Source organism: Marmota monax, unplaced genomic scaffold (genome assembly GCF_021218885.2).
Source record: "Marmota monax isolate L192 unplaced genomic scaffold, Marmota_monax_Labrador192_F-V1.1 WCK01_AAM20220418_F8-fsc00022, whole genome shotgun sequence".
Classification (NCBI taxonomy): Eukaryota; Metazoa; Chordata; class Mammalia; order Rodentia; family Sciuridae; genus Marmota; species Marmota monax.
In genome coordinates this window covers 26,001,638-26,026,526 of record NW_026695215.1, presented here as the reverse complement: position 1 = coordinate 26,026,526, position 24,889 = coordinate 26,001,638, and the positions used below count along the sequence as shown (strand labels likewise).

The window sequence follows — 24,889 nt, the reverse complement described above, 5'->3', positions numbered from 1 at the left end:
TATCAAATTTATATAGAACCATGTTTCTCCTTATAATTTTGATCTCCAAATAATTTTCATAACCTTTCATAAGTTTTTGCATAACTTCCTTTCTTTAAACTTTCATAGACCTTGCTGGAAATTAAAAATTGGCCTTAAATGACAGTAGAAGGAGAGTATTTATTGACAAGAACTTTAGTTTTTCTATCAGGTTCAACAGATACCCAAATAGGAGGGTTCATTGAGAAGAATCCACACCAGAGACTGCAAAGATTGAAAATTTTCAGCTAGGACCACTTGATTCCTCTAAAACTGTAGAGTGAGGGCCCAGAGATTCTCTCTAATAGAGCCTCCCTGTTTTTAAATGACAGTTTCCCCATATGTGTGTGCCTAAATATGAAATGAGGTTAAAGCAAGAAACAAGTAATATTAAATATTAAAAATATCATTTTAAAATAAAAGAAAGTCCTGGGCATGTAGTTCAGTGGTAGAATGCTTGCTTAGTATGCACAAGGCCCTGAGTTTAATTCCTAGCACCACAAAAATAAATAAAATATTAATAAATAGGGGAAACAAAGAAAGCTACCAGCAATTTAGAAAAATATCACAGCAATATTTCACAGCAGTATTTCACAGCAATATTTGTTATATTCTTTGTTTCATTTGATTGATAAAGAGGTACCTCTGTAAGTTCTTAGGGCTTGATATGGTTAAAAACATGGAGAATATAAAAGAGACACAGTGGTAGTAAGGCACTTAAAAAAAAATACTGAAAGAGCAGTTTCCACTGTTACCACACCAGGTTAGGATAATGAGTTGTGTCACATTCCCCAAAGTGAGCCGGGACTAGGCAGTCTTCAGTCTATGAGGTTAAAGCAAGAAACAAGTAATATTAAATATTTAAAATATTATTTTAAAATAAAGGAAAGTCCTGGGCATGTAGTTCAGATTTTTGTCCAGAATTCAAGGTATTGGCCTTTTAAATAGTGTTAGAACACACTCATTTCTCCATGCTGGGAAGTTGTTTCCACAGTCTACAGAGAGACTACGGAGAGCCTTGGTTAGGATAACCCTACTGTGAAGAAGTCCCTGTGATATTATGGAAGTGAGGAGGAGAAATAGACTACATCTTTTTGTATGTGTTGGAAGCTGTTTAAGAACTTGGAATTAGGTGTTTAACCCCCTTGTTAATAAGAAATTCGAAGTTCAGTGAAATAACTTGGTGGCTGAACCAGGGCAGAGCCCAGGTGTCTAATGTATTTCCAAGCTTCTCAATGTGGGTTTTCCACTGTTGGACTCTGGGATTTTCATGCCAGAGAGTTTTCATAGATTGCTCAAAAAATAATTCAGGTCTCTTATAAACATGCATCTTTATAAAAATAATTAATTTACTTTGTTATATACTGTCATCCATTTTGTTGTTTTTAGTTTTGGTTTTTGAGACTGGACCTCACTATGTTGCTCAGGCTGGTCTCAAACTTATGGGCTTAAATGATTTCCTTCCTCAATTTCCTGAGTAGCTAGGACTGTGGGCATACATAACTGTTTGTTAAACATAGGCAGTTTACTCTCTTGGTATGTCTGTTTCAGAAGTCCTATTGCTTTCCCTTCAAGCCAAATCACCTAAAAATGCAGAAAGAATTGCTACATTGGTTTTGAGTGCTTAGAGTAAATGTATTGTTAAGCAATAATTTACATAAGTGCAGCTCTGATATATGTGGCTTTTCATTTCCATTGTTTGCCTATTTGATGTGTATCCACAGACTGAACTTTTCACAATCCAGTAGCATGAAAGTCATTAAGGAAAAGTGAAAATAAATAAAGCAGTTGGCACACTGCTTTCTATTTATTCTTAAATTACTACTATTTATTTTTAAATTACTACTAACTAGCTTCATTTATATGTCTTGGACTGAGATTAATTTATGCAATTCTCATTCAACAAGAGGCGCCAGGAAGGTGGGGTGCGGGGACAAAGCAAAGTTGCTTCCACACAAAAATAAGTTTGTCCAGTTACTTTTTATTGGCCAATTTTAACAACAGATAAAATTCAGTAAATGGCTTTCTTATGTCAGGTAATTAGAGGGATCCAATTGAGAGAGAAATTGGATAACCTTAACTTAATTTCAAGTTCTTATATTTTAGATCCCAACTGAGATGATGGATAGGTAGAATATCAAGTGTTACCAAGGGACTGGTTACATACTGGGTAGGTGAGTGGATCACTTTTCTGAGCTCTTCATGGACACTCTCTTGCATTGAGGACCATGCCCTAGCATTATTTGGCATGTACCTCAATCAACCAGGGGTTCAGAACCAGGAAGAAAATCCAAAAGTTTCAGGATAAAAGTCCTTATGAAACGGGATACAGTTTTTATAGCCTCCATCTTTTTGGTTTCTTTCATTCTTTCTATGCCTCTGCATCTGAACTCTTGCACAAACGGAGACTTTCTCTTATTTTTTAGACATTTATTTTTTTATTTTTTTATTTTTAATTTTTTATTGTTGGCTGTTCAAAACATTACATAGTTCTTGATATATCATATTTCACAATTTGATTCAAGTGGGTTTTGAGCTCCCATTTTTACCCCATATACAGATTGCAGAATCACATCAGTTACACATACATTGATTTACATATTGCCATACTAGTGTCTGTTGTATTCTGCTGCCTTTCCTATCCTCTACTATCCCCCCTCCCCTCCCCTCCCCTCCCCTCTTCTCTCTCTGCTCCCTCTACTGACATTCGTTTGTCCCCCTTATATTATTTTTCCCCTTCCCCTCACTTCCTCTTGTATGTACTTTTGTATAACTCTGAGGGTCTCCTTCCATTTCCATGCATTTTCCCTTCTCTCTCCCTTTCCCTCCCACCACTCATCCCTGTTTAATGTTAATCTTCTTCTCATGCTCTTCAACCCTACTCTGTTCTTAGTTACTCTCCTTATATCAAAGAAGACATTTGGCATTTGTTTTTTAGGGATTGGCTAGCTTCAGTTAGCATAATCTGCTCTAATGCCATCCATTTCCCTGTAAATTCTATGATTTTGTCATTTTTTAATGCAGAGTAATACTCCATTGTGTATAAATGCCACATTTTTTTTATCCATTCATCCATTGAAGGGCATCTAGGTTGGTTCCACAGTCTAGCTATTGTGAATTGTGCTGCTATGAACATCGATGTAGCAGTGTCCCTGTAGCATGCTCTTTTTAGGTCTTTAGGGAATAGACCGAGAAGGGGAAGAGCTGGGTCAAATGGTGGCTCCATTCCCAGCTTTCCAAGAAATCTCCATACTGCTTTCCAAATTGGCTGCACCAATTTGCAGTCCCACCAGCAATGTACAAGTGTACCCTTTTCCCCACATCCTCGCCAGCACTTGTTGTTGTTTGACTTCATAATGGCTGCCAATCTAACTGGAGTGAGATGGTATCTTAGGGTGGTTTTGATTTGCATTTCTCTGACTGCTAGAGATGGTGAGCATTTTTTCATGTACTTGTTGATTGATTGTATGTCCTCCTCTGAGAAGTGTCTGTTCAGGTCCTTGGCCCATTTGTTGATTGGGTTGTTTGTTCTCTTATTGTCTAATTTTTTGAGTTCATTGTATACTCTGGATATTAGGGCTCTATCTGAAGTGTGAGGAGTAAAGATTTGTTCCCAGGATGTAGGCGCTCTATTTACCTCTCTTATTGTATCTTTTGCTGAGAAAAAACTTTTTAGTTTGAGTAAGTCCCATTTGTTGATTCTAGTTATTAACTTTTGTGCTATGGGTGTCCTATTGAGGAATTTGGAGCCCGACCCCACAGTATGTAGATCGTAGCCAACTTTTTCTTCTCTCAGACGGCGTGTCTCTGATTTGATATCAAGCTCCTTGATCCATTTTGAATTCACTTTTGTGCATGGCGAGAGAAAGGGATTCAGTTTCATTTTGTTGCATATGGATTTCCAGTTTTCCCAGCACCATTTGTTGAAGATGCTATCCTTCCTCCATTGCATGCTTTTAGCCCCTTTATCAAATATAAGGTAGTTGTAGTTTTGTGGATTGGTTTCTGTGTCCTCTATTCTGTACCATTGGTCCACCCGCCTGTTTTGGTACCAGTACCATGCTGTTTTTGTTACTATTGCTCTGTAGTATAGTTTGAAGTCTGGTATCGCTATACCGCCTGATTCACACTTCCTGCTTAGCATTGTTTTTGCTATTCTGGGTCTTTTGTTTTTCCATATGAATTTCATGATTGCTTTCTCTATTTCTACAAGAAATGCCGTTGGGATTTTGATTGGCATTGCATTAAACCTATAGAGAACTTTTGGTAATATCGCCATTTTGATGATGTTAGTTCTGCCTATCCATGAACAGGGTATATTTTTCCATCTTTTAAGATCTTCTTCTATTTCTCTCTTTAGGGTTCTGTAGTTTTCATTGTATAAGTCTTTCACCTCTTTTGTTAGGTTGATTCCCAAGTATTTTATTTTTTTTGAAGATATTGTGAATGGAGTGGTTGTCCTCATTTCCATTTCAGAGGATTTGTCGCTGATATACAGGAATGCCTTTGATTTATGCGTGTTGATTTTATATCCTGCCACTTTGCTGAATTCATTTATTAGCTCTAATAGTTTCTTTGTAGAGCCTTTTGGGTCTGCTAGGTATAGAATCATGTCATCTGCAAATAGTGATAATTTAATTTCTTCTTTTCCTATTTTGATGCCTTTAATTTCTTTCGTCTGTCTAATTGCTCTGGCCAGTGTTTCGAGAACTATGTTGAACAGACGTGGTGAGAGAGGGCATCCCTGTCTTGTTCCAGATTTTAGAGGGAATGCCTTCAATTTTTCTCCATTCAGAATGATGCTAGCCTGAGGCTTAGCATAGATTGCTTTTACAATATTGAGGTATGTTCCTGTTATCCCTAGTTTTTCTAGAATTTTGAACATAAAGGGATGCTGTATTTTGTCGAATGCTTTTTCCGCATCTATCGAGATGATCATATGATTCTTATTTTTAAGTCTATTGATGTGGTGAATAACATTTATTGATTTCCGTATATTGAACCAGCCTTGCATCCCAGGGATGAATCCTACTTGATCATGGTGCACAATTTTTTTGATAAGTTTTTGTATCCGAGTGGCCAGAATTTTATTGAGGATTTTTGCATCTAGGTTCATTAGAGATATTGGTCTGAAGTTTTCTTTCTTTGAAGTGTCTTTGTCTGGTTTAGGTATCAGGGTGATGTTGGCCTCATAGAATGAATTTGGAAGTTCTCCCTCTTTTTCTATTTCCCGAAGTAGCTTGAAAAGTATTGGTATTAGTTCCTCTTTAAAGGTTTTGTAAAACTCTGCTGTATACACATCCGGTCCTGGGCTTTTCTTAGTTGGTAGTCTTTTGATGGTTTCTTCTATTTCCTCAAGTGATATTGGTCTGTTTAGGTTTTCTATATCCTCCTGACTCAATCTGGGCAGATCATATGACTTAAGAAATTTATCTATGCCTTCACTATCTTCTAATTTATTGGAGTATAAGGATTCAAAATAATTTTTGATTATCTTCTGTATTTCTGAAGTGTCTGTTGTGATATTGCCTCTTTCATCCCGTATGTTAGTAATTTGAGTTCTCTCTCTTCTTCTCTTCGCTAGCATGGCTAAGGGTCTGTCGATTTTGTTTATTTTTTCAAAGAACCAACTTTTAGTTTTGTCAATTTTTTCAATTGTTTCTTTTGTTTCGATTTCATTAATTTCAGCTCTGATTTTCATTATTTCTTGCCTTCTACTTCTTTTGCTGTTGTTTTGCTCTTCTTTTTCTAGGATTTTGAGATGAAATATGAGATCATTTATTTGTTGGTTTTTTCTTTTTTTAAGGAATGAACTCCAAGCAATGAATTTTCCTCTTAGAACTGCTTTCAATGTGTCCCATAGATTCCGATATGTTGTGTCTGTGTTTTCATTAATCTCTAAGAATTTTTTAATTTCTTCCTTGATGTCTTCCATAACCCATTGATCATTCAGTAACCTATTGTTCATTCTCCAATTGATGTATTCTTTTCCCTTCCTTCTTTTATCGTTGATTTTCAGTTCCATTCCATTATGATCAGATAGGATGCATGGTATTATCTCTACTCCTTTATATTGTCTAAGAGTTTCCCTGTGACATAATATATGATCTATTTTTGAGAAGGATCCATGTGCTGCTGAGAAAAAAGTGTAACTGCTTGATGTTGGGTGGTATATTCTATATATGTCAATTAAGTCTAGGTTATTAATTGTGTTATTGAGTTCTATAGTTTCCTTATTCAACTTTTGTTTGGAAGATCTGTCCAGTGGTGATAGAGGTGTGTTGAAGTCTCCCATGATTATTGTATGGTGGTCTATTAGACTCTTGAACTTGAGAAGAGTTTGTTTGATGAACATAGCTGCACCATTGTTTGGGGCATATATATTTATGATTGTTATGTCTTGTTGGTGTATGGTTCCCTTGAGCAGTATGTAGTGTCCCTCTTTATCCCTTTTGATTAACTTTGGCTTGAAATCTATTTTATTTGATATGAGTATGGACACTCCTGCTTGTTTCCGAAGTCCATATGTGTGATATGATTTTTCCCAACCTTTCACCTTCAGTCTATGTATGTCTTTTCCTATCAAATGCGTCTCCTGTAGGCAGCATATTGTTGGGTCTTGTTTTGTGATCCATTCTACTAGCCTGTGTCTCTTGATTGGTTAGTTTAAGCCATTAACATTTAGGGTTATTATTGAGATATGGGTTTTTCTTCCAGCCATATTTGTTTATTTATGTTACTAAACATGGTTTGTTTTCCTCTTTGATTATTTTCCCCCCTTTAGTGTCCTACCTCCCACTGTTGGTTTTCATTGTTATTTTCCATTTCCTCTTCCTGTAATGTTATGCCGAGGATGTTTTGAAGAGATGGTTTTCTAGCTGCAAATTCTTTTAACTTTTGTTTATCGTGGAAGGTTTTAATTTCATCTTCCATCCTGAAGCTTAATTTCGCTGGAAACACAATTCTTGGTTGGAACCCATTTTCTTTCAGTGTTTGAAATATGTTATTCCAGGATCTTCTAGCTTTCAGAGTCTGTGTTGAAAGATCAGCTGTTATCCTGATTGGCTTACCCCTAAATGTGATCTGCTTCCTTTCTCTTGTAGCTTTTAAAATTCTCTCCTTATTCTGTATGTTGGGCATCTTCATTATAATGTGTCTAGGTGTGGGTCTCTTATGATTTTGCACATTCGGCGTCCTGTAGGCTTCTAGGATTTGGGGTTCTGTCTCATTCTTCAAGTCTGGGAAGTTTTCTCGTATTATTTCATTGAATACATTGCTCATTCCTTTGGTTTGAAACTCTGTCCCTTCCTGTATCCCAATGACTCTTAAATTTGGTCTCTTGATGTTATCCCATATTTCTTGGATGTTCTGCTCATGGTTTCTTAACAGTCTTGCTGAGCTGTCTATGTTCTTTTCAAGTTGAAATACTTTATCTTCATTGTCTGATGTTCTGTCTTCTAAGTGTTCTACTCTGCTGGTAGTATTCTCAATTGAGTTTTTAAGTTGGCTTATTGCTTCCTGCATTTCTAGAATTTCTGTTTGTTTGTTTTTTATAACCTCTATTTCCCTGTATAGTTGATCTTTTGCTTCTTGGATTTGTTTATGTAATTCATTGTTGAAGTGATCTTTCATTGTCTGATTTTGCTGTCTGATGTCTTCCTTGAGACTCCAGATCACCTGAAGCATGTATATCCTGAATTCTTTATCTGACATTACATCTGCTGCAGCTATTACCTCTTCTAATGTTGAGTTGACCTGCAATGCTTGTGGTCCTTTCTTTCCTTGTCTCTTCATACTGTTCGAGTTCCTTTCTACTTGGTGAAACTGTTGTGCTATTGAATTTTCCCCCTATATATTTTTAATGGTCTTGTATAGTTGCAAAGTCTCCCTCGCAGGAGCGGGCGGCGGCTCTGTGCCTCTGCGGGCCGCTAGGCTTGTTCTGTCGGTGGTCACAGTTCTGTCTACTTTGCAGGCGCAGCCAGCGGCACTGCCCCTCTGAAGGCCTCTGGGGCTGTACTGCCAGTGGGTCGCAGGTCCGCCTACCTTGCAGGCACGGGGGGGGGGGCGGCTCTACCCTTCCTCAGGCCACTGGGCCTGTTCTGTCTCTCGGTTGCAGGTCTGGCCTGTTCTGATGGTGGTCACAGTTCCGTCTACCTTGCAGGCGCTGGGGGAAGGGGGCGGCTCTGCCTCTCAGCAGGCCGCTGCTCCTCTTCTGCCGGTGGGTCGCAGGCCCGCCTACCTTGCAGGAGTGATTGGAAGCTCTGCCACTCCGCGGGCCACTGGGCCTTTTCTGTCAGTGGTCACAGTTCCGCCTACCTGACAGGCGCGGGGGGTGGGGGGCGGCTCTGCCCCTCAGCAGGCCACTCAGCCTGTTCTGTGGGTGGTCACAGTTCCCTCTACCTTGCCGGTGCAGGGGGAGGGGGCGGCTCTGCCTCTCAGCAGGTCGCTGCTCCTCTTCTGCTGGTGGGTCGCAGGCCCGCCTACCTTGCAGGAGTGATTGGAAGCTCTGTCCCGCCGTGGGCCACTGGGCCTTTTCTGTCCGTGGTCACAGTTCCCCTACCTGGCAGGCGCGGGGGGTGGGGGGCGGCTCTGCCCCTCAGCAGGCCGCTGGGCCTGCTCTGTGCGTGGTCACAGTTCCCTCTACCTTGCCGGTGCAGGGGGAGGGGGCGGCTCTGCCTCTCAGCAGGCCGCTGCTCCTCTTCTGCCGGTGGGTCGCAGGCCCGCCTACCTTGCAGGAGTGATTGGAAGCTCTGTCCCGCCGCGGGCCACTGGGCCTTTTCTGTCCGTGGTCACAGTTCCCCTACCTGGCAGGCGCGGGGGGTGGGGGGCGGCTCTGCCCCTCAGCAGGCCGCTGGGCCTGCTCTGTGCGTGGTCACAGTTCCCTCTACCTTGCCGGTGCAGGGGGAGGGGGCGGCTCTGCCTCTCAGCAGGCCGCTGCTCCTCTTCTGCCGGTGGGTCGCAGGCCCGCCTACCTTGCAGGAGTGATTGGAAGCTCTGTCCCACCGCGGGCCACTGGGCCTTTTCTGTCGGTGGTCACCTGGCAGGCGCGGGGGGGGTGGGGGGTGGCTCTGCCCCTCAGCAGGCCGCTGGGCCTGCTCTGTGCGTGGTCACAGTTCCCTCTACCTTGCAGGTGCAGGGGGAGGGGGCGGCTCTCTAGACATTTATTTTTTAGTTGTAGGTGAATACCTTTATTTTATTTTTACGTGGTGCTGAGTATAGAGCCCAGTGCCTCACGCATGCGAGGCAAGCGATCTACCTCTGAGCCACAACCCCAGCCCGACTTTCTCTTATTTAAATGTAGAAATAGCTGTTCAGAATCCCTTTGGGTAGCTCCAAAGCTAGAAGTAACTCTCATAGAACCTTCAATCTGCATCCTCACAAGTTTCGCTTTCCTCAAGGGGCTCCTGGGCAGCAGCAGTAACAACCATGGAAGAAGCTGGGCTACCATGTTCATTGCTCCAGAAATATTTGGAGTCAAAATGTAGGAAAATGGGTTTTATTCAAAGCCAGCTTTGAAAGAAGATAGAAAGATTCTCATTGTTCCAAAATTCCATCTTGGAAATATCTTAAGAATGAGCTAACTCACTTTTAAAGAGAAGAGGTGGTGAAGAGACAAAAGGAAGGGAATATATATGTAGATGTAATTACCTTGGGTTAGACATGCCTGGGGAAGGAGCAATCTCTATTCTTGGCTTCCTTGGAGTCTGTCAGGCTATGTGAGGGCAGCCCCTCAGCTTCCATTCTCAGCATAAAGAAGTTGTTCTCAATTTCAGAAGAGAGGGGAAAAAATCAGTCTGTTTCAAAGGTCATTTTGGGTACTCAAAGATGCAGAGGCTTAAGGCAAACACTAGGTGCTTAACTGAATTCTTGCCAATACAGAATGATAAAGAAGTTACTTTTTTTTTTCCTTTGCCCTCCAACTGTCACCCCCTCAAATTATAGAGATTCTCTTATCCTTAGCTATTTGCTCATACTGGGCTAGCTCCTAGGTCAGTAGATTTCTGTGTACCCTGTTGATAAGATTTGATAGCCATGTGAAGACAATGAAGATAAATGAGTTGGGGTTGTGAGGAAAGGGCAGGTTCACCCAAGCTACACTCCTCTACAGAGATCAGTGTGGGCTTGATTCTCGCCCACAACCTTTCAAGTTCATAAACTAATTGTAGTTTAGTTCACCAAGTGATTAATCTATAAAAAAAAAAATACTTAAATGGTCAAAATCCCCAAACCTGATTTTCAAACCATAGTACCCCTGGAATATTGTTTGCATTTCAGGACACTGTGATCCTAGTACTAATCATGCCTGGGAAACCATGTATATAATCCCAGGGTTTCTTAGAAATATGAGTTTAGCAGAATCAACGAAATAATATTAAGGTTCTGTCTGAACTAGAACAGAACCATATTTCCTCTCTTTGTCTCTGTGTGAGAGTATAACAAAGCTCCTTTAAAATAAAAAGCCCCAATCCTTCCAATTTCCTGATAAATTGTTTTTCTGGAACTGAGTTTTATCCTGCTGAGAATGGAAACTAAAGAACTGGCCTTATAGTTTGGGCAAACATGTGCGAGGGTTGAAAAACTGGAATTATAACATATCACCGGCTAGCACAGCCTGGCTACATCTCTGGACTTTTGTTCGTATAGGACAGGCAGAAGCAGATTAGCTGCCTTCCCAGTTTGGACCAAACTGATCGTAGTACTTTTTCCTTTATACCTCACCTTCTCTCATTTCTGATTCTGGAAGGTGACCAAATAGTGCCAATAACAAGAGTACATATTCCCAGTTTCTGGAATACTTTTATCTGTTTTATATGATGTCTGGAGTGACTCTTCTGACTTTCTTTTTCTACTTTTCTATATCTTCCCCTTTCAGCATTTCCAGGTCATTATTCCACAGTTATGCTTATTACTGCCTTCATTTTAATAACACTTTCTTCCCTCGCTTCTATAGAAGTTTATTTTCTGCTCCACTCCCAAGTTTACAAATCATTGAGGATGCTTCCTGCTGACCCATAGATTAGCATCTAAATTCATCGTCCTGTAAACAGCTAGTCTATTCACTGTCTCAGAGGTGATGATTTCTAATTCCATGGAAACTGGACTCTAACAGCCTTCTAGCCAGCAAAGACCCTTAGGACTGTGGAATACAAAGGTGTACCTCAGGAAATTCTAACTTTGTGGAAAATCCAAGGATGCATGTAATGAGCCAGAAGTCAGTTCATCCTTAGGGAACATTACATATTCTTAAATCCTGAACAAAGATCATCTGGAGGGTCTGAAATTCTCACAAGGTCTGATGTGATGCTTAGCCCCATAAAAGCACCCCATCTTTTCTTTGTGGTGCTGTGGTTCCTGAAGAGAGAATATGATGTCTGCTTTTTGCTTTCTTTGTAAGCCAGTGCAAAGTTGCACCAGCAAGTTACTTCCCACACGTTGACATACTCCTAGCATAAAACCCAGCACATTTTAGTTCACTCATTTCCAGAATATGAGATACCCTGACCCAAATTCTTCACTGGTCACACTTGTTTCTAGTCTGTAGCTTTCTCTGAGTTCCTGAATGTAAAACTTAGGTAGTTCCATCCTCTCACTCTGTATTAACTGAGGTCCAGGCAGACCATGGCTGGGTACTGGAGAACAGAGAGGAAGGCAATTCAGTTTCCTAGATCTTAGTCTGTGATTCTATGGGATATTGAGGTCACCTTGACTTAAATTCCTTTAGCTTTATAAAAGTTTCTTCATTATAATTTATGCATTTATGTTTTCTGTATTATTTGTTTCCTCTCAAGAAAAATACCAGAGCTAGGGATGTATCTCAATAGTGGAGTGGCAATTAGTGTGTGTAACATCCTGGGTTTAATCCCCAGCATTCCAAAATAAAAAATAAAAATGAATTTTGTGTCTTTTCTAGTACTATATAATAGGGTGAAAGTGTGGTTTTGAGTAAAAAAATATTTTTGTTTTGCAGGTCTTATTATTTCTCTGCAGCTTCTTCGTGGAGACATGGAACAGATTCGAAGAGAAAATCCCATGGTATTTAATAGGGGATTGGCAATTACAAGAAAATTGGGATTTCCTGATGTCATCATGCCAGGTAGGCAGAACTGCTTGGGGCTGGGTAGGGAGATAGATGAGTTAGGAAGATGGAGTCCATTGCTCCTCTCTTGAGGCAGGTCATGAGCTATGCTCAGGAAGAGCCCTGCAGCCATTAAATGCCTCCACATACCAAATCAGTTTGCTGACTGTAATCTGCAACCAGTGACCCTTTGGCTTTTGTAAGTATCTGTTCTTTTCCAGAAGCCCCCATATCATGTTCACCCATGTAATGTGACAGTTCAGCACATGGGCTTTATAGAGGCTGAATGATAGGAACCAACATGAATTTCTTCAGAGAGGTGCCTTTTTGTACCCTACTTTTCTATCATATTCACTAGAAAATTGCCTCATAAAAATTTCCTGCTCAAGGGGAAGAATATACTAAAACATGTGCTTTCAGTATCAGTGAATCTCATTTGTATAGAAATCACAGATACATTTTACTGTATCAAAAAACTATATCAAGCAAATAATATGAACTACACACTTTGAATGAACAGGCATGTATCTGGTTATCTGAATAGATTTCCAGGAAGAATGGACCTACCCTCTCAATTGAGTTTTAATATTCTGCTGAAAGCTTATTTCCTTTTGTTTAAAATGGCCATGGCAGGCTAGAATGAACTGATTGTGACCACTTTAATATCATCTGTTTAGAGTTCTTTATGGTCAATTCTCATGTTGAGAACATTTGCCAACACATACCCAAGGGCAGCATGACCTGAGCATAGGGGAAGGTACATGCAATAAATTCTGGCAGCTTTCCAGTTACACTGACTATGCATAGGTTTATTTTCTTTTACCTTTATCCTCTTTCCATGGACACTATGAATGAGAGCAAACTGCTGTGCACAACCTTCATTTTCTACTCATGAATACGGAAAGGGATGGGAAACTTAGGCTACTAGATCAATTATGTTTATCCCTAAATGCTAAGTAGAGTTCATGCTTATGAAAGGCCTCCACCTGGCTATTATAGAGGTGAATATTCCATAGAACATTTCTCCCATGCTGTCTTTACACAATTCCTCAGCTCTCTCTGGACCTAGTAATCAGAAAAAGAAGAGTCCAACATAGTCCTTGGCTTCTTGGCAGCCTGGCTTCAAAAAAAAAGAATAGATGGTTACCAAAATTGATCTGGTGATCTTTTCAAAATTAGCTATCTAGATTTACACAGTGTAGAAATATACTCCAAGTTCCTTTCTTTTTTTTTTTTCAGTGCTGGGGATTGAACCCATGCCAGGAAAGCATTGTATCACTGAACTACACCCCAAGCCTCTCCTTTCTTTTAAGAAGTTATTTAATATTTTGATATTACTCTTCTAATAACCTTCACATATTCATAGGTTTTAAAACAATTAAACAAAGACTAGAAAGGGGCAAGTTTCAATCAATGTATTTAAGCAAAATCTTAAGCAAAATTCAACTTACACTGATAAAACCTCATCCATAGAAAGACATCTCTTCTGAAGTAGTCTGTATTTCTTTGTATCATTGGTCCACAGCTTTACAAAGAACTTCTGTTTATGCTCAACATGACTGTGGAAATCTGCAATCTCAGGCATTGGTGAAGCAAAAGTAGTTTGTCCTCCCCTGGGCAGAAACATTGAAAAGTCCTGGGAGATCTGGGGTAGGGTAGAATATGAGCGTGCTTCTTCCTGGGTTGTCTGCCTTTGAAGTACTGAGTGCTAAAACTGAAAGTAAGCAGGGGGCGGGGGGGTTGTGCATACTTTGTCTCCTTTTCCACTCTTTTACTCTTGAGGAAAGAGCTTTTTGCACAGATGGCCACTCACAGTTTTGTGGGCTGTTAACAATTGTCAACCTCCTTAATGTACCACAATATACTGTCAGAGTGGGTATGCCACCCGTGGGCAATAAAATAGAGTTGCACCTGCAGGTCCTGATAGAGCAATAATAATGTGTGTTTAAAATGTGGTCAGTCTGTCTTGGGAAACAATAATAGGATGTCTTTCTGACATCCTATTATTGCTTTTTACTGGAGTGTAAATACACACTGTGTTGATGTGAGCAGAAGATATCCTCCTCTGAGCCACAGCTAAGACCCTGACTATACAGTTTTCCAGAAAAAGTGCTTTGGTGAGTCTGTTCCAAGTTCTGGCCACCCCTCCTCCTGCCTCTGAGCCACTCTTCAACTGTGAGAACATTATACCTGGGCTGCAGCAGTCCCTCAGCCTCATAGTACTTGTGTGGCCATGTTATAAGAAGCTTCATCTTCTTGACACATGGGCAAATGGAGAAAGAACAAGAAAATCAATTGTCAGTAACTAGGAGCATTTTGACACTTAAGTCTGAGAAATTACAGTAGATGAAAAATTAGAATTACTTGTAAGCTGTGGTCCTTATTTTAAAAGTACCCAGTATTTTGGGAATGAGATTGGTAGGATTATGTTATGTGCTTGTGTGAATATAATATAATGAATTCTACTACTATGCATAATTACAATGCACCAATTAAAAAAAATAACTCCCTAGTATTTGGCAGAAACCAGCAGAAACTCATTTGGAGAAGTTGTTGTTCTTGTTTTGTCAAACTGCCTAGATAGGTCTCTGTCAAACTGAATTGGCAGAACTATAAGAAAGAGTTCAGATAGGCTATAGCCACACTAATACCTAACATGCCATTTTCTGAAAAGGTCTTTCTGACATCCTATTATTGCTTTTTACTGGAGTGTAAATATACACTGTGTTGATGTGAGCAGAAGATATCCTCCTCTGAGCCACAGCTAAGACCCTGACTACACAGTTATCCAGCTCTGCTCATGGCTCATAATAATGAGCAGAGAAAACAGTGATACTATAGGTGTTCTGGGAGCCTGGGGCTCTAGAGAAAGGCATGCTGATCCAGAAAAAATGCCATCTTAGATTATAAAAGAACAAATAGATATGGGAATTTAAGCCATTTTTTGAAACTGAGCACATATAACTTTTTTGTTGATCATGATATTTCCGTGGGTACTTCTCCTTCTCTCTAGACCATTTTTAGTTCAGTACAGAAACTAATAACTATAACACCTTTTTACTTCTTTCCTAGATTTTATTTTAAAGAAGATAAGCAGGAAAGAAAGATATTCCAGGGTAACAAGTAGATAGTAATATAGTTCCCTGTGACTCATGTATCAGAATTAGCCATAATCAAACTTTAAAGAACTCTTGTCAGCCAAAAGACCATAACTTGAAAGGAATAATTTAAAACCTCGTGTTCAAGAAGGGGCTGTACCATTATCCAGATCATGTCTAAGCCAACAGAGATGTAACATCTTCTATATCACTATTTCTTATCTTTCCTGGAAACTTCATGCCCTGGGGTCAATGGAAAGACAGAGCTCTGTTATGCTCTTTGGGAAGTACAACATTTTAACCTGTTTCATAAGACTTGAATTTCTGTGGTTTTAATAGACTGTGGTATAGGCCAAGTTTTCTATTAAATGATCTCTGTCTTGCCATAAGAAGTCCACCTTTGATTTAATATGTTGTTTTAAAACAAAGAATAAGTTTTTCTCTAAAGTAGTAATCTTCAAATTTTATTGTGTGTTGGAATCACCTGCAAAGCTTGGAAAAACACAGATTACTGGGCCCACTACCAAGAGTTTCTAATTCAGTAGAATTGGGCCAGGGTTCAACAATTCATATTTCTCACAAACTCTCAAGTGATGGTGATGCTGCTAGTCTGGAAACCTCTCAGAGAACGATGCCCTAGAAAATATTTTGCTTTGGAGATGTTTTGTTCTTCCCTGAGTCAGATCTGAGGCAAATACCCCTCCTCTTTGGGTTGTCCTGAACTTGCCCATTAGAAGACAGCTATGCAGACATGGCATCCCTCTAGAGGATTCCCTGACTCTTGCCTTGTACTCAGAAATACACTATAATTTTCTTTGATCTCTGATAAAAAAAAATGCATATTTCATCACAGACCTACAGTGATGTTTCTATCTCTTTTCCTGTTTGTCTTAATTGTTTTTGTTTTTCTCTGTGCTGTCCCCTCATTCTCGCCCCTTTTTCTCTGATGCAGAGCTGAAGATAGTTGGGTGTAAGTTCCTGCTTTTTTGTGTCCTGTCTGCCTACTGCCTGCTTTGTTCCCATCTTCCTTTGTTTCATGGAATGTTGCAATACTGAGGTGGGGTGTCATGTACATTATTAATCCTTCATCAGCCTCACCTTCCCAGTAACTGAAAAGACAAAAAGAGAAGCTACCAGCCCACCCTATGACATCATATTACTTAGGGTATTCATTAATATCTGAGAACATATTGGAATGTTTAGAAAATCTTAACAAGTCTGAGGTATATAGAGATGGGAAAGGATTGTGTTATGAGACAGAAGAGTTACTGCAACTGAAAAGAAAATGAGTAGTACTTACCCCAAGCCTCACAGAATCAGAAAGTTTATCTTTTTCCAGCCCTGCTAGGAGATACTTCATAAAGAGAGCAGATGTACAGAGATATCACTTTCGAAAGAATGGTCTTCTCAAGGGAAGTGATGAACTGATTTGTCACAAATGGATTCATGTTGGTTTGATCTGTGTCAAATGATGCTTTGGTATTATTGCTAAGGGATGGTTTAAGAATGATCATTTCTGGTCTGGTAAGAGGTTAAAAGATCATCATATTCCTGACCCAAGAAAGGAATAACTATATATAATGATGTGATGCTATTCCCATATCTGTCATCCTGTTAGAGCAGAGGGCATCACTGACTTTATAGTAATAGATACCAGAAGTGTGACCGCAAAGACATGGTGAGAAAAATAAAGAGCCCGTCTTTTTTGGATACCTAAAGAATCTCTCCCAAGATTGTTATTTTTCCTTTCTCTCCCTCAAGAAAATAAAAACTACTACAAAATAAAACATTGATTTCATATGTTCAAGACTCCATGTAACGTGTTAGCATCTTCACATCTCAATGATTTTTGTCAGGAGACTTCTTCCTATTCTACAAAAAGATAGAATTGGCACCATTCCATGTAAGCTGCTGTGTCTTCTGAGATAAGATATATCTTATTGTCTATGGTCTCAAGGGAAAGAAATCACCTTCATAGAAGCTCCTCCTAATCCTATTTAGATGCATACAAAATATAAATAATATACTATTAAGTGCTATTTTATTTGAACTCAATGCCTTATAATATGTGGTATGAATAATTTATATAGAAGGGACATAAATATAATAAATAATCCAAACCAGACTGAATGCCCAAACTTATGTGGCCTTTATGAACCATTTCTACATAGGCTAGAATCATATGAGACAGGGCCCCAAACTTCAAATAATGCTGGAGTTTCTGGCAAGAGATTCTCTTGCTGGCAGAATGCTATAGTGCTTGAGCTAAACCTCAGAAGTTCTGAGGCCTCTAAGAAAATTGCTCTTAGAAGAAACCTGCAAACATATCCTGAGCTCTTTTTCTCCAGAGTCATGCTAGAATACATGTCTTTGGAAGGTCAGATCTATTACTGCTGAATGCCATGGCACTGGCAACTCATCAGCAGTGCTCCCCAGTCCTCCAAGATTTCTGCTGACTTAATAGAGCTGTTTACTTCTCAGACCTCTCACTCCATAAGGACCCTAGAATATTTCCCATTATAATAAGGTAGCATCAGGCTGTCAATGATACCCAAGGCATGGCCTCTGAGCAGACTTAGCCAGCTGCTAGAGCAGGCAAGTTTTGAGGACACACAACCTGTTTTCACATTGGAGCCAACCTGCCACTCTTCCCAACACTCTGATCTTTGCCTGTCTCAAGAACATTCTTGCAACACCATGGTGATTTCTTGGACCTGGACATAACCCTATGCCTAGCTTTCTTTTAAATTTTTAATACCTTTAAAAACCTGTTTTGAGAAATTAAAACAAAGTTCAGTGCAAAAAAGAAATTATTATTCACTTGTCTGAATTAACAGCTATAAAAAGAATTTATTAAATTTGTTCTAGTCTTTTTGCTTCTCTGTAAAATATATCAATAGAGATGAAAAAATAAGGTAGCATCAGAGTCATTACATTTCTCCTTCCCAGCAGCTATTTGTGTAGGCTCTCGGGAGTTGAAATTTTTGATGCATAGTGACAGTGTAGCATAGCTATTCTCATATAAACATTCCAAGCCAGGTATCAACACACTATAACCTGGGCCAAATCTAGCCAGTAATCTATTTTTGTACTGTTTACCAGCTAAGAATTTTTTAAAGAGTTGTGAAAACAAAGAATACTGTAATAGAGACATATGCAACCCACAAGACCTAAAATATTTACTGCCTATACTGTCTATACAGGAAGTTTTCCAACCCCTGCCCTCTGTTAAGTACCTAGTTCCCTGATCACAACTGTACCAACAGCTGACATGGGCTATTATGGGAGCTGTGAATACAGTAGAGACAGTTTACTCTGAGACCCCCTTACAAGAATAAACTCAATTCACTCATCTCATTCAAAAATTCTATTGCATGGTACCTAAGAAAGAACTAAGTACTTTGAGATATAATATCCTCTACCATCCCTAGAAAACAGGTAACACCCAACAAAGGAAGGCAGAGCTGCCCAAGGCCCTTCCTAAAAGGAAGACTCATCAGCAGGACCACCCTCAGTAATACCTATTTTCACATCCTGCAGAAAAACCTCACACCCCTCCCAGCATATTTCCATACAGCCTAAGAGCTGTCCATCCCTTCACTTTAACCAAACTTCATCAGTGTCCTCCCAGCAGACCTCATATTTTGGTCTTCTTGTGTAAACGATGGAGAGCATCAGAATTACCTAGTGCTTTTAAACACACCACACCACACACATACATACACACACAATATAATTTGAAGGGCTAGATACTAGAAATCCAATTTTAATAAGCTTCCCAGGTGATTCAAATACAGAGAGCCAGGCAGCGGTCTGCAAACTAATCTCCAAAACCACTGCTCACGCCTTCTCTTTCCCATCTTCATTGTAATGTGCCTGTCCTCATCCCTCTCCTGTTAATATTTCCTGGAAATTGGTGCTAAAGTTTATAGAAACCTCCAATGCCTTAACCCAAAGGCGTGATTGAACTGGTAGATTTTGTAAACATGTAACACGCAATAAGGACCATTGAAGAGCAGGGGAGTCCTGGAAGGCTCTGTAAGACAGACCTGGGGCTTTTCACGTGCTTTCTAGGTGTTTTGGTTCAATTCAATTTAAAAGATCCCAGAAAGCTTTTGACAAGAAGCTTCCCCCACCTGCAGCAATATTAACTCTCACAAAAATGCCATTTTTTCATTGAAACCATAATTTGCAAAATTGCAACCCATAAGGGAGCCTAATATCTAAGAACAGTGCTGATCTAGGTAGGTCTGGTCCACAAATAAAGAACAGGCAAAGACCTGATGAAATCAAGCTTCTTTAGTCTGTAACTCCGAGAGTTACTTGTAAGTATTAAATTTTTTTTTCCCCTCAGGTATACAATCACCAAAGGAATTCTATTTTTAGAAAAGAACGAAAAATGTAGGACTATCTCACTCAGTCCTTCCATTTTGAAACTGGCATTTTGGCTTAAAATGTCCTCCTCAGAAACTGTGAACTCATTCCACACAGTCAACACAGATCAAATTCTATGATTATAATCTCCAAGACAATGCCCAGTTTTATATTAGTATTCTGTGTAATATGTTGCTAAGAAAATTTTGAAAACATTTCATTTCAAGTACATGTTCACTGTAGCATGGTTAACCTTGTATAGAGCCATAAAAATCAAAAGCCATTGTACAACCTAAAAAAATATTTCCAATGATCTTAAAGCCACATAGATTATCTTCAGAAAAACTTCCAGAGAATGCAAGCAAGGCTAATATTTTAAACCAGCACTTGTTCTTCAGATTAGACATTAAAATTCTCTAGACTATTCACTTAATGCTAAATCATTCTAGAAATTGAATAATTACTTAAGTTTTGTAAGAAAGCTAATGTGAAACCAAAAGCCTTTATCAGATGATGGCTTTGTTTTAATTGCTAAAAATTACAGGTGTAACTAAATCTGATTTATCCTATTATAATAACAATAGACCATAGTAAAGTTCCCAATTAAGTTTGAATTTTGGACTTTCAGGAGTTTCAGTATTTTTCAGAACTGGTTTTATTTATTCTGTGTCCTAAAAATAGCAAACTGATGAATTTGAGTTTCCCTTCTCTTTCTACCTGCCTTCACCTGTACACCTGTACACCTTCATTCCACCTGTACACCTGAGTTCTATTAATGGTATGCTAGGAGATCACAAGCAGGCATGCCCAGAGGAAGCAGATTAAGATTCCAAATTCATCCACATTCAAAACAGAGGCTCTATCCATCCCAGGAGGAAAGTCTGAACAGACTTCAAGGATGGATACCCTCTTATGCCCCACATATGCAACAGTTGCATTTGGGTATAATTTTTAATTTTTTTAGTTGTTGATGTTTATTTCATTTATTTAATTATATGTGGTGCCTCACACATGCTAGGCAAGTGCTCTACCAATGAGCCATAACCCCAGCCCTTAGGTATGATTTTTAGAACAGGTTTTCCTCTTCCCTTCATGGTAGCCTCAGAGTTGCTTGTTTGGAAAACAGAATGGCTCTCACACATTAGAGAAAGTTATCAGGACTCCCAGAGAATAATTAAGTACTTATCTTGAGCTGCTCTTCTCTATTTGAGCCAAAATACTTTGAAAACTTGTGCATCCAAATAACTGTGATTACAAGATTGCACTCCTAGAATAGGAAGGTGACGTGAAGACTGGAAGGACATGTCATGAAGACCCAAAAAGAAAGTCTTGCACATGTGCCAGTCTTGTTCTATCGCAATTTCAATAATGAGAGATATTCAGATGCTTCCACAATTTGAGAGTTGGTCAGAAAAGACATTGTCATCTATCTCTGACTAAACCAGAAAGCTCACTTGCTAACCAAAACCAAGCCCTGTTTCTGTCATTGCAATTCTAGATAATAAATATATTTCACTGTGCCAATTTTTCTAAGAAATTGAAAGTAGAAAGAATGTCTGCCTTCTGAATTGGCTTGCTTCGCAAATTAACTTCCTGTGACCTCCTAGATGGTTTCTATAAGCAGCTAACACATCTTCATTTTGTTCTTACCTGTTTTCCTCTGCTATTTTCTTCCTTTGAAGTTTTTTTCCCCATGGTGTTACTATATTTTTTAGAAAGTTAAAAGCCTTTCTTTATAAAATTATGTGAATAAAACTGGCCATGTTACAGATTTATAAACTTACAGCAGCCTAATAAGCTCTTCTTATACTTGAACAAGGAGCCCAGTTTTCTTTCAATTCACCTTCCTAAAAAGGCAGGTGGGACTTGGTTCATTCTGGACCTAATAGTTTGAGTTTCTCCTGCCAGATCTTGAGTAACAGAGATGAACGAATAGAATGGAGTCAGAGCACAGGAAAGCAACAAGAGCGTAACAGATTGCTGCCCCATTGCCTTCACTCTGTGTTCCTGGAGAGTGATCTACTCCCAGAGCATTTGCAAACAAAACAAAGAAAAACTGACAGGTCATCCAGGGACTTTAGCTGGGCACTCCAGCAGGGAAGGTAATTGGAGCAAAGTCTCCAGAAGGAATGGTGGGTATATACTCCATTTGGACTCAAAAAGTTTTGGAATTGTAAATAAATAAATAAATAAATTTTAGTAAATAAAACAGACATAATTAATAAGTGTTATTCCTTCTGAGTTTAAAATATTCCCTTTTGGGGTGTTTTAGATTGCATAAGAGAAGTTTCTCTACACTGGATAAAACAGGGGTTATCTTTATGATTCAGACTTAGAGAACATATGACTAACCATCGTGAGTGCTGCACTGATGTTGGTAGAATGTTCATTGTTATTAACCAAGCTTGGAATGCCCTGAGCACCCACTCAAGCCCCTGAGGTTCCAAATGCTAGCCTGTTTCTCCATGTAAATGGGGCAGTGTAACTTCTATGGTCATGAGGACGTGGCATTTCTTTCCCTGCAGGTGATATCCGTAATGACCTGTACCTAACCCTGGAGAAGGGGGATTTTGAAAGAGGGGGAAAGAGTGTACAAAAGAATATTGAAGTGACCATGTATGTGCTTTATGCAGATGGAGAAATACTGAAGGTAAGGCTTGCCAGTCGGTCATGTAGAATGGAGGCCAATGTAATAATTCTGGTGTGTTCTTATGGTCTTTCTAGAAGTCCATTTCCTTCAGGCAGGATTGAACTCAAATCATCCCAGATACATTCTTCTCTCCCTTTCCCTTTCTTCAAGGAAACCCTATAGTATGCTTTGATAGTGACTTCCAGTGTCATCTGCCTTTGCAGAAATTCTTCCTAGTGTCTGACCTGAATCCCTCCTGTTTCAATTTATACCTATTCCCTCTAGTTCTGTCCTACATGTTACCTCTTCTGCCATTCTGCCTCACATGAACTTGCCTACTTTGGTAATAGTTATTAGGTTCTATTTTGCCTTTTTGTTTCTTAAGCTAACCTAGAAAATTATATTTGCATTTTGGTCATAAGTAAAACTTAGACACTCACTGGCTGGTACCAAGTTATGAATTAAAGAACAGCAAACTCAGTCCTGGAACATTATTTCCAGCTCATGTAGTACAAGGATCCTCTGGCACTCTTCATTGAAAACAGAGACCTGGTATGCAATATTTATATTGTCAGTTTTTCCCTTAGACATATCACAGTTAAGTTCCTGGTTAGTAACAAGGCACCATTTGCAGTGCAAATAAGTCTCACTTCTGTGTATTGGCAACAGTGGCAACAGTCCCAGTGAGGCATGCAGAGCAGAAGGGATCATTCCCATTTGAAAGGGGAAAAGGTAAAACTAGTTGATAACATCTTCCGAAGCAAGCCAGAAATAAAGGAGAATGTTGAAACAGTGATGAAAACAGTAATTTATGTATCATTTTAAAAACCAAACAGAAGGACCTTGGCATGTCCATGGTTTGCATGGAAAGTGTCAAAAGTAGCAAAGCCATTAGTCAGTCATGCTGCTCCTGTGTGTCAGGGAGATGCTCCTGATCATGTTGCCCAAAGCTTCCTGTCCTCCAGGACAGAGGCCCAGGTACTCTTGGGACTATATCTTCATGGCAACATTTGGGAACAGGTCAAGTTAAATCTGGCCCTCCTTGTTTATATCCAAGGAAAGTCAGTAAATGGTGATCTAAAATGCAAGTCCTACACTGGACTAAAGAAAATTAAGAAAGCAAGCTCTTTTGATTTATAATTTAGTATTTCTTTATGATATGGTGCAATGCTGTGTAGTCGACTTCTCTCATGGAACTTACTGTTTCCTTTCTCATTGAAGATAAAGAGTCTGTGTTAGTGATTCAGATGCACTACCTAGCTTCCCTCCAATTTACCAAGCAGTGTGTGTGGTAACTTCTGCCCCAAGGAAAACAAGGAGCAATTGTGACTGCTAATTGTTTATACCATCCACACAGTTGTTTCTAAAAGTATTAAATTTAAGTCAAGTACACTCTCATTTCATAGATTTAGCCTGATGTGAAAATAAAACTTTCACACAGGAGAAAATGTCCTAGTGATACACAGAATCCAGGCACTCCCTTCAAGAAAATAACACCTTATTTTGCTTCTCTCTTACAGGATTGCATCAGCTTGGGTTCAGGAGAGCCAAATAGAAGTTCCTATCACTCCTTTGTCCTCTATCACAGTAACAGTCCTCGCTGGGGAGAAATTATTAAATTGCCTATCCCCATTGACAGATTTCGGGGCTCCCACCTGCGCTTCGAATTCAGACATTGTTCCAGTGAGTGAGACTCCCCTTCACATTCCCTTGAAGATATGAATATAACTCTCTTTTGTAGAATAGAATTAAGAGAATTCTTATTGGGGCAGGAAAAGGAGGACTTAGGAATAAATGGATACTCAGAGATCAGATGTTATTAGAGGGTGTTCTTTGGAGTGTAAAAGAACCATGGGCCTTCCTAGTGTCTGAAATATCTAGCATCATTCTCCTTTGGATTTTTCCTTTGCACTATTAAACTGCTTCTCAAAGAACTCCTAGGTCATCAAGACCAGCAGTTTAGTTTCTCTTTGTATTTAGGTAGCCTGTATGTCTTGGGGCATAAATGGAAGCTTGTTCTAGTACGTTTCTCATCGTTTCTATAGTCAGCTTGCTACCTAGTTAATGAAAGAAGGGTCAAAAGAGTGGAGGTTACAAACACAAAAAGAATTTCTATTAAAAAGCAAAATGAAAGGCAAAAATAGCTAACACTTACCTCTGGTTGCAGCAAAAGACAAAGGGGAAAAGAAACTCTTTGGCTTTGCATTCTCACCCCTGATGCGTGATGATGGCACCACCCTCTCAGATGATATTCATGAGCTTTATGTGTACAAGGTATGGTGTCTGGCTGTCTTTCATCCCCACCCTTCACCTCCTGTGGCAACTCTCACACATGGTTCTCAGGTGGGTTTTATTGGGCAGGTCAGAGGAGTCAGAGTAGCGCTGTGATGGGTGAAAACAGAACAGCTGTGGGCAGGCTTTTGTTTTAATGCCAACAGGCCTTTTGTTTCCAACCTCCCACTTCATTGGATGAAAATTTATTACTGACTCCTCTATGCCATTGTTGTCCGGGCTAGTTAAGTTCTAAGTCCTGCTATTTGAGATCATGGTTCTGCTGTCACAGCTTAGCTGCCACCCAAGTTTGTTTGTACAACGGGTGGAGGCCACATTCCTTTCCATGTTTTGTTTAAAAAGCACGTAAAATGTTCTGGGAAGTTTCTAAACAGAAAGCACTCTTCCAAAACGACCTGAGAC

General features: G+C 39.5%; 1 protein-coding gene across 8 annotated transcripts in view; it reads left to right on the top strand.

Moving 5' to 3' along the window:
• Dock3 (dedicator of cytokinesis 3) overlaps window positions 1–24,889 on the top strand; it is a 680,226-nt gene that overhangs the window by 539,086 nt on the left and 116,251 nt on the right. For all 8 annotated transcript variants that reach the window (XM_058574833.1, XM_058574836.1, XM_058574835.1 and 5 more), the window contains exons 14-17: window positions 11,987–12,112; window positions 22,092–22,216; window positions 23,716–23,878; window positions 24,363–24,469. In XM_058574833.1, the coding sequence (XP_058430816.1) occupies window positions 11,987–12,112; window positions 22,092–22,216; window positions 23,716–23,878; window positions 24,363–24,469 (521 nt within the window). The remainder of the gene's footprint in view (window positions 1–11,986; window positions 12,113–22,091; window positions 22,217–23,715; window positions 23,879–24,362; window positions 24,470–24,889) is intronic.